This window comes from Populus alba, chromosome 3 (genome assembly GCF_005239225.2).
Source record: "Populus alba chromosome 3, ASM523922v2, whole genome shotgun sequence".
Lineage (NCBI taxonomy): Eukaryota > Viridiplantae > Streptophyta > Magnoliopsida > Malpighiales > Salicaceae > Populus > Populus alba.
The window spans coordinates 6,415,302-6,426,509 of NC_133286.1; the positions used below are offsets into that span (position 1 = coordinate 6,415,302).

At 30.9% G+C, this 11,208-nt stretch overlaps 1 protein-coding gene across 2 annotated transcripts; it reads right to left on the reverse strand.

The window, feature by feature from the left end:
* Window positions 1-2,256, reverse strand: LOC118031045 (uncharacterized). 2 transcript variants are annotated; one of them, XM_035035344.2, is made up of 4 exons: window positions 1,543-2,256; window positions 672-1,392; window positions 503-606; window positions 1-430 (listed from the first exon to the last, which is right to left on the reverse strand). In XM_035035344.2, the coding sequence occupies exons 1-4, from the start codon at window positions 2,076-2,078 to the stop codon at window positions 295-297; spliced, it is 1,497 nt and encodes a 498-aa protein (XP_034891235.1). In that variant the 5' UTR covers window positions 2,079-2,256; the 3' UTR covers window positions 1-294. The 2 variants fall into 2 exon arrangements, with proteins under 2 accessions (XP_034891235.1, XP_034891236.1); XM_035035345.2 differs by having other exon boundaries at window positions 503-594; window positions 1,543-2,255.
* Between the last annotated feature and the right edge of the window lie 8,952 nt (window positions 2,257-11,208).

The following is an 11,208-nucleotide window of genomic DNA, read 5'->3' on the forward strand; positions in this document are numbered from 1 at the left end:
TGAACAATAAGCATCAATAGAGTAGTATAAAAATCATTGGACACAAGAAGTACATTGATGACGAACAAATATTACAGTACTGGAAAACTAAACAGCAACTATCATAAATCAGAAGACATTATGTGAAAGGGGTGAGAAAAGTTTTCAAAGAGCCACAATATGCATTAGTTGTGTGGTCATACATAATGATGTGAAAGTCAACAAGCACATATCACTCTTTCATAAGCACAAAAAACAAGCACAAATTTTGACCTACTTTCTTAATTAACTTAAGGTAAGGGCGGGCGCTTTCCATTAGCATCTTTTAGTCCTCTTATTTTTATGACCACCTTTACTTCTCATATTGCTGGCAGTCATAAGTTTATAATCAGATGTTGGTATTTCACTTAGCTTCCCAAATCTTTTCTCATAGAAGTGCCATAACTCAGCCCTGAACATAGAAATTCACGTAAGTAAGATATTGACATGGAATAATTAAAACTTCAGCACACTCCATAATTACCAGTATGCTAGGAACTGGAAGGGCGCATATTTTCCATATATCTCTTCAACATCCCTTTGAACTGTTTGAATGGTGGATTTTTTGGCATGCACCTGTATTGACAGCTATGGGACATTGGAAGCATATCTTCAACAGTTGACAGAGCATTGGGTTAGAAACAAAAGCTGACCTGTTTTAGATGTCTCACTGTCTCAGAATCAGCTGGAATGATATGATAAAATCCCATGCACATAAGCACATTTGCGCATGTGAAAGGACCAAATCCATCTATCTGTCTAAACTGATCAGCCAACTTGTTATAGCAAGAAGAGCTTGCTCCATTAGCACAACCTTCTTCAACTTCTCTTAGCGGAATCCTCCCTTCTACAATGCTCTGGGCAAGTTTTATGATTCGAATTGCTCGGTAGCCAAGATTGCAGCGCTTGGCCAGAAAACTTTCATCAAGATTTGCTAGTTCTCTTGGACTGGGGAAATTACAAATCATCTTGTTCACATCAGGTTGTATTCCATGCTGAGATTGAAGACTATCAGGCGCACAGGAATCAGACCCATGACGTGAACTGCATCTTGCACATGAATCATTTTCTACACTCTCCAGAGTTTCTCTTCCAATAGGGGCACTATCTGTTTTCAAGTTAGCATCAGCTTCCAAGAGGGTTCCTGTTTCCACAATCTTGCTTGCTAAGTGTTTTGAAACTTTACATGCTCTGATATTTCTCTTGGACTCTTTACCAGCAGACGTGTTCGGAATAAAATTATGAGCAGTGTCGTTACATTTATTCTTGACAGTCGCATTCACAGCTTGAGCAACAAACACACCAGATGATTTACACTGCAGTTCACACTGTAACTCACAAAGTGCTCTAGCCATGCTCAAAGTCCTCGGCCATCTGTTCAAGAGAGAGAGAGAGAGAGAGACAAAAGACACCATCATATTACTCCCAGGGACATTTTATCAAACAAAGCAAAGGCATGCCAAAGACATGGAGAAAGGACTCGACATTCGTTAACAAAAGAAAAGATAGAGTGGAGAGTATTACTGGCAATTACAAAGAAGAATGCACTTGACCATATCCTCAAACAGAGTGGGAGACCTAAACACTCTCCCACCAAAGCCTGTCAACCAAGAATAGTTTTCCTCCGCGGCTGCCGCCTCTGCCATCTTTCTAAACTCTCTTGCATTCCTTTCATCTGTTTCCGACAACCTCAGCATCCTCACCACCTGAGCCACCAGTGATTCTTGATGCTTTGGAGAGAGACAACGCGTGCCATAAACGCGGACGCTGAGAGAGCGAGGGAGGTGAGGAGGGTGAGAGATGGAGACAAAGAGTGAAGTAGTAGGAGTGGAAACTTGAGGATCAGAATCAGAATCAGAATCAGATAGAGAGAGACGCAAAGGTCGAGAGAATGTTAGGGAGAGAGGGTCCCAATGGTTGGGAGACATCATGAATAAGCCATGGCTGCATACTGCTTTCTCTAAGTTGAATGTCTCTGCTGCGTCTCCTAGTGGAATTTCCAACACTACACTCTCTTCTTCTTCTTCTTCTTCTTTTCCATCAGTTTTTGTGTTTTCCATTTCTCTTCTTCTGCTTCAAGATTGCAACCCAACTAGCTTTTGATACAGGTTATTAACTTTTGATTTTCTTAACACCATTCCTCTACTTTTTCCTTAAGCTCACACCCATAATACTCGCTTAGGGTATAAAGCAAGAGGTTTTAGGAAAAATTATAAATAATTTGATGGTGTTTCGGCATCGGGGATAAAAATTAGGTTTAACTTGATTATTAGAGCATCTTCAATAGTAAAAATTATATAGAAAAGTCAAATTGTTAATATAGCTTATTAATTAGGGTAAATATAGTTTTTCTTCTTCTTCTTATGTGCATTCTATAAAGAAAAATCATTTTAACAACCCTTTTGTATTTTAATATATTTAATATTAATACATTTATTTTTTAAGAAAAGTTGTGGAGATGAAAGAATAAATATTTAAATAATATATTTTAATTTTTTTGTTTTTTTGGCAGATATACATGAATTGTTTTTCTTCAATAAAAAAAAAATATATTTTTTGACTTCTCATTTGACTATTCTTTTGAAGTTGCAAAATTAGGAGACAAAAGCTTAATAAATTAGTTTTTTTTTTTCTCTCCCATTAACCTTAGCATGTGTTTTAAATGCTTATAGATGAAAATAAATTAAAAATAAATTTTTGAAATCTAAAAATTTAAAACTTGATTTTAATGGATAAATTTGAATTAAATGATGATATTTCATCTACTATAGCAAACAATCATTATTCATTTTATTAGGGTGGACTTCTCATCCACCTCATCATTCTTCCTTTAAGATATGGAGGCAAGGCACGTGGGCATCATATTACATGCCTAGATGCGCAAGGGCTTAACTTTTATATTAGGCATACAAGGCCATCCTTTTAGACCTAACACCAAGCCTCCTTTTATATTTCTTTTCATTTTTATATAAAAATTAATTTTTTTTATTTTGAGTAAAATTAACTATAAACAAAATACTTAAACTATTATTCATTTTTTCCATAGTTTTCAAATAGGATTATATTTTTTATGATAATATTAACAATTACTTCGTGAATTATTATATATATGTACCTAAAATGAAAAAATTATGAAACAATATGCTTATGAAAATTACATGAGAATAAATATTCTGTTTTATTTTTTTATTGTTAATTTTTTTAGAATAATTAATATTTTATCTATTCCTATATTACATATGAATTATTGAGTCTTGATTGTTTTATTTTTGAATGAAACTAGCTTTTTAGATTGTTTTTGTTTTTAAAGAAACAATGATTCCTGTAAAAACAAATCATGTTTTCACCAAATAAATAAATAAATGAACAAGGAAATGAAGTATTGATTGAAAAGTTATATTTTTCCTTCTTAATTCAAATGATTAAAAGTTTTATGAATATGTATTGTAATTGCCTTTAGTTTTTTTATTCAAAAAACAAGCTATTAATTAAAAATAGATATTTTTATATTCACAAAAAAATAATGAATAAAAAAATCACCTAACAGATTATATTTATTTTTTATAGAATTGAATTATTGTTGTTTTTGACAAATATCTATTTTAATTACAATAAAATTAAATTAGCATCCATGTAAAAAGGTTAGGGTTAGTAATGGTAAGTAGAAGAAGGAATGATAGTTGAAAATCAACCTTTATCTTGTTTGGATATGCAAAGAGAATGAAAATAAAAATAAAAAGTTTAAAAATAAGATTAATTAATAAATTATAAAAAAATCCTTAATTAATGAAAGTAATATTTTTATTTTAAGTTAAGGATATTTGATAATAATTTCAACCCTTTAAACATCCCAATTCAAGGTATTAATATTTTTAATTAGTTGAGGGGTTTGAACCATCCTATTCCTCTAACCTTCTTTTTTTTTTTTTTTTTTTTTAGAGCGTTGAAAGTCAAACAAAGATAGAGGATCTTAAATTCTCTTTTATGTATTGGTTTCAAGATTTATTAATCATCTTTCAAGTGCTTGATCAATAGTTTTTTTATTTTAAATATAGTAAACATCAATAAGATCTAGATTGTAAACCTCTGTCGGCAAAGCAAACCTACATGTTCGACTTCTTAAATTTGGAGGTGTTGTCATTCTTTTTTATCATGTTTTATTCCTTAACCAATATATCTCACCATCTTAATTTCTCATTGCCTTCAATATGTGTTTCACTTACTTTTCTAAACATGGCTTAAACACAACATGCTATTATATCCAGTCCCTTTTTTTTTTTTGACTTTTGTATCACAAGAAAATAACAATTTTTTTTTCTTCAGTCTTGCTCACGATTAGTTATTTTCTATGAAAAATCTAACAAAAAAAAAAAACAAGATTGTTAGCTTTCTAAGCTTCGATGCATAACATGTGTAGATGCGTTGATCATTGCTCATACCAACATGCATCATTTTGTTTTAGTACTTCATCATAATCTTAAAAGATATTTAAAATTTTATTTTATTTTATTAGAAATTACTTTATTTTTGTGATTAGCATTATATTTGAAATTTAGATCAACTACAAACTTGCCAATGTTGCTATTGTGCATTACAACTGTAATGCTCCTCTTACAAATGACATATCATTTATGAAATTATCAACTATTTGTTTATTTTTTTTCATTTTTCTGTATTAAAATGTTCACAAATCTAATAGCCAATTTCCATTACTATAACAATTAATGCTATCAAAAAAACAACCTGTAAAAAATGTGGAGGGCATCTATCTAGTACAAACCTAGGAGGCAGATTCCATCATTGCATTATCCATAAATGAAGATTAAGCTCACCAACTTTTGTATACAATAAATCAACTTTTGAATTTTAAATAAATTAATTTTACTAAGGGAGAGTGTAAGAATTTTAGCAGCCAATGATTAGGTTTTGGCACAGCTAGCTCCATTATTCCACTAATGACAATTGATAGCAACTACCATTTTCGCTGACCTTTAGCCAGTGCCTATCATCCTTAGATAGATAGACAAATAAATGTAGTTAACCTTAGTATTGAAAACTTGCTGTGAAGTTTATTGGAAGACTAGCTGAAATAATGGGACATAGCCTTGCTGTAAGCATAGTTTTTTTATATTGGATCTCAGAATCGGACCATCCAACTAAGTCAATTAGAGATCGTCTATGGACGTACATAACGTTTCTAGAGTGTTGGAGTTAACATTTATTCTTCGTATCGGACAATTGAGTGTCCAAGTTAAGGGTATGATATATTACTTGCATGGTGTTAATGAATAGATTAAGAAGAAAATCACTGACAATATGCAAGTATAAGGCCATGAATGATACTCATTCTAGGAAAGTGGTGTTTAAGGTTGATGATATTGTGTGGGAAGTACTCACTTGTGATGGATTTCCAGTAGGAGAGTACAACAAGTTAAAGGAAAGAAAGATAAATCTTTTAGAAGTGTTGAAAAAGATTAATGATAATACTTACAAGCTCTGTCTTCCTACCCATCTGAAGACTTTTAATGTGCAACATTTAAAACCTTATTTGGAGGAACATAACTCGAGGACAAGTTCTCTCTAACTCGAAGAATGATGTAGTTGAGCTCATGGAAACTAAAGATTTTCAGTATTTAGATGGAGATCTATCATAAACAAACTATGTGGATGGCCTAACAAAAGATCCTGTTTGAGCTAATTTTGTTATTTTATCTTGATTTTTTTAGGTTTATTATTTTTGTTTTGAATATGATGTAATTTTCTTTCATGCTTTCAGATTTTATTTTCTAGTAGAGGTAATTTTTTTGACCCTATTTAAAGGACTTTTAAACCTTTTTAAGAGGCAAACATTATTAAATTTATTTTCAAAATAAAATTGAAAATTTAGAATTCATATTAAAATCTGTCTTTTTGTGGTTGTTTCTTATCTTTTCTAGCTTCACATACCTCAAATATCAAATTCGATATTTTAAAACTAGTACAAGTTAAAGGAAGGTGAAAATGAGAAGAAATGAAAAAGGTGAAGGCTGATTGCTAAAATACTAAAAAAGCCGAGGCTGAGAGGTTATTTATTTGGAAAGGGATGATGGGTATATATGCAGTATCCATCAAACCATACATGTATGCTCCATATCTGTTTCAAATATTTTTATTCATTATAGTAGTGTCAGCTTATTAAGAAGTCATTATTAGTTCTTCCTTTGAAGTTTGAATGCTTCTTTGTGGATGGCATATGACACGACCAAAAGATTGATGTCTTCTCTCAAGTGCAGGAGTGTCGAAGTAATAAATAACCCGGTAAGACCGGGGTCAAATCACAGAGAGGTTAATTGTATAAATTATAAATAACAATACAACAACAACAACAACAACAACAATAACAATAATAACAACAATAATAGCAATAACAATAATAGTAATACTCAGTACTATTAATAATAATAATAATAATAATAATAATAATAATACTCCTCAGTACGTGGCGTTGTTATACATGAGAATGATCTAAAAGATCGGTTTATGAAAAGATCACAGGTTTCCAGCCTATATACTAAGTTTATGAAAAGATCAAAGAGATATATTATATAATATAAACATAAACATAATAAACATAAACATAAACATAATAATAATAATAATAATAATAATAATAATAATAGTAGTAGTAGTAGTAGTAAGAAGATGAAGAAATTAATGAGAACTTTGAGATGAAAGATTAATGTAAGGATTAAACAATGATACAAATAAATGTCAAGTTAGAGAATCCACCAATGGTATTTCAAACGAGTATAGTATAAACTCTTATTACTCAATTTGGAAACCACACATGGAGGAGGTTCCAATCGGATGATTTGTCATTAATAGCTTATTATAAATTATTAACATGATCATATTAATTATCTTATTTACATAACACCAAACTTTTAAATATTGTTAGGAATTTATGATGTTAACTGATGTTAACAACAAATCAAGTTCCTTTCATAGCCCAGGTGTAGGTAATACCATACGGTTGAGCTATGAGAGTAAGCATTTGTGTACCAAGTACAACACAAATCTAGATTTACCATTTAACAAGCAAGGTATTAAGAATTAGTAAGATAAAAATATAAGACATGTTAATATTAAACATTAAGGTCCATGTTGAGTTTACACCATACTTATTCTTACATCATTAGTGTAACCTTTTCACCTTGACATAATAAACTTAGCTAAACATAATGAAGAAGAGAAACATAAATAAACAAAACAAGAACATAAATAAGATACAAGTTAACTAAGGAAAGGAAAGGAAATGAAAAACATAAACAAGATATTAATGAAAGCAAAACTTAAGAATTACAAAAAATATAAAGAGAGAAATAAAGAGCATGAACTTGATCTGAACAACCAAGCCCCCAAATATATGGAAAATGCCTCCTTTTATAGGCCAAAATTCAGAATTATTGATTTGATGAATAATTGTTGAGTGGTTGGCCAACTTTTGACTTTGTGAAAATCCTTATCTTCTTGTCTGAATAAAACGAAAATGCTAGCATCAGAACTGGGTCCACTTGAAAACATGAAAATTGTAGGAAATTGACTCAGCTTTCCAAAAAAAAAAAATGGAGGTGAGTTTGGAATTTTAGAACTCTAGATATGGGCTAAACACTAAACAGTATTCGGGCTGCAGGACAGATTCAGACTTCTCCGTTGTTGCTATAATTTGGACTTGCAAATGGCCTTTTTAGATCTTGATGAAAACATGAAAGTTGTAGGCCTATGTCTTACCAAGTCTGTTTAAAAATGTGAGGTCATTTAAACATCTAGAACTTGAGATATGACCCAATTACCAAACAGTGTTTCAGTTTGGACTGCACCAATATCTCTTTTCTAAGCTTCACCCTCTCTTTGTCCTTTCAATTTCCATACTTGAACTCATCAATCAATCCTTTGATTTATATGATAGGCCTGCATTTAAGATGAACATTTACCATATATTAAGGCATTTTATAGTATTAGACTTGTTATTATAAAACATACTTTAGGTAAGGAGTTATTGATACTTTAAGTGCAAAATGATGATATAAAACCTTGATAAATATGCACTTTTAAGTACTAATCACACCCCCCAACCAGTTTATTACTAGTCCCTAGTAATCAAAGCGTTAAAATAGAAAAATAATTTGCAAATTCCATAAAGCAAGACATTCATCATTCAACTTCCATTAATCTATCCAGATAAACAAACTCTTATTAAATTCATATATCTGCTCAATACTCTTAAACAAGATATTACTAAACCTTTCTTTTGTGCTCAAAATATCAACATATAGTTATGGGGCTTTACTTGGAAGAAAAATAAATTTTTTTGCTCTAATATTTAAGGTTAACTTCCTTAGGTTAGGATATATATATATATATATATATATATATATATATATATATAAAACTTAAAACACAATGCATCTTTAACCCATATAACGAGCTTTCAGCTAATGACTCTCAGACCAGTTGGTCTTAGGGCATTAGGTGTTGAGACACCCTTACGAGCTTAGTAACTCGGGTTGTAGATACTGATACGTAGATAGTGCAATGTTTGATTCCTTTAAGCTTTTCTCCTCAACCTATGTAACAAGCGTTGGGTCAATAGCTCCCAAGTCAGTTGACTTTAGGATATTAAGTGTTAAAACACCCCTTCAGGCTTAATTGCTTAGGTTAGGGAGGCTACGAAACCAAACTTATCTATGTTTTTATTATCATCAGTATTATCATCATTTTTTTTTTCAAATTATATACTATCTCTTTCCCTTAGTTATTACATTTAACAAAAGAACCTAAATAATGTAATAATCCAATGTGCAACCCACAATCATATGTTAAAGTGTATGTGTGAAAATGAAGTTTTAAGAATACTTGTTAAATGAGCATATGAGCAGAATCAAGTACTAACAATACGAGAGTTTGTAAACCTGAATATTTCAAGAAGTATTTTGATAGACCTTGTTAAGAATGTTTACTAAGATGCGTCTCAAGAGTCACTTTAACAAAAGAATTCCTTTTACTCTGCCATCCTAGTAACAACAGTTTTGCAAATAGTTTATGAAATAGAAAACATAGTTTTTTTTTTTTTTTTGAAAATATCAACTATTACCCTTTTTCCCCGACAACGGCGCCAAAAACTTGACACGACCAAAAGATTGATGTCTTCTCCCAAGTGCAGGAGTGTCGAAGTAATAAATAACCCGACAAGACCGGGGTCGAACCACAGAGAGGTTAATTGTATAAATTATAAATAACAATACAACTATAACAACAACAATAATAATAACAACAATGATAACAATAATAGTAATAGTAATAGTATAGTAGTAGTATACTTAGTACGTGGCGTTGTTATACTTGAGAATGATCTAAAAGATCGGGTCACAGGTTTCCAGCCTATATACTGAGTTTATGAAAAGATCAAAGAGATATATTATGTAATATAAACATAATGTAAATAATAATAATAATAATAATAATAATAATAATAATAAAAGAAGATGAAGAAATTAATGAGAACTTTGAGATGAAAGATTAATGTAAGGATTCAACAATGTTAAAAATAAATGTCAAGGTTAGAGAATCTACCAATGGTATTTCAAACGAGTATAATATAAACTCTTATTACTCAATTTGAAAACCACACACGGAGGTTCCAATCGGATGATTTGTCATTAATAGCTCATTATAAATTATTAACATGATCATATTAATTATTTTATTTACATAACACCAAACTTTTAAATATTGTTAGAAATTCATGATGTTAACTGATGTTAACAACAAATCAAGTTCCTTTCATAGCCCAGGTGTAGGTAATACCATATGGTTAGGCTATGAGAGTGCCAAGCATTTGTTGTACCAAGTATTATACAACACAAATCTAGATTAACCATTTAACAAGCAAGGTATTAAGAATTAGTAAGATAAAAAGATAAGACATGTTAATATTAAACATTAAGGTCCATGTTGAGTTTATACCATACTTATTCTTACACCATTAGTGTAACCTTTTCACCTTGACATAATAAACTTAACTAAACATAATGAAGAAGAGAAACATAAATAAACAAAACAAGAACATAAATAAGATACAAGTTAACTAAGGAAAGGAAAGGAAATGAAAAGCATAAACAAGATATTAATGAAAGCAAAACTTAAGAATTACAAAAAATATAAAGAGAGAAATAAAGAGCATGAACTTGATCTGATCAACCAAGCCCCCAAATACATGGAAAATGCCTCCTTTTATAGGCCAAAATTCGGAATTATTGATTTGATGACTAATTGTTGAGTGGTTGGCCAACTTTTGACTTTGTGAAAATCCTTATCTTCTTGTCTGAATAAAACGAAAATGCTAGCATCAGAACTGGGTCCACTTGAAAACATGAAAGTTGTAGGAAATTGACTCAACTTTCCAAGAAAAAAAAATGGAGGTGATTTGGACTTCTAGAACTCTAGATATGGGCCAAACACTGAACAGTGTTCGGGCTGCAGGATAGATTCGGACTTCCCCGTTGTTACTATAATTTGGACTTGCAAACGGCCTTTTTAGATCTTGATGAAAACATGAAAGTTGTAGGCATATGTCTTACCAAGTCTGTGTAAAAATATGAGGTCATTTGGACATCTAGAACTCGAGATATGACCCAATTACCGAACAGTGTTCCAGTTTGGACTACACCAATATCTCTTTTCTAAGCTTCACCCTCTCTTTGTGCTTTTAATTTCCATACTTGAACTCATTAATCAATCCTTTGATTTATATGATAGGCCTGCATTTAAGATGAATATTTACCATATATTAAGGCATTTTATAGTATTAGACTTGTTATTATAAAACATGCTTTAGTTAAGGAGTTATTGATATTTTAAGTGCAAAATAATAATATAAAACTTTGATAAATATGCACTTTTAAGTACTAATTAACATATGAAGATAATGATGACCCCTTTTGCTTCAACAAAAGTGGAAGAATACTTGTTTTCGACAACAATAATATTATAATAGTATATATATGGTAGAATAAAAATGCACACCAGTGAGGACCTATCTCATAATGTATACATATATTTATTAAATGCGTCTGGCCTGTTTTGTGCAGGAAGAATTTAATACCACAACCCACCCCTACATAGCTTGACGTGGTTGGTTCCATGACTCAC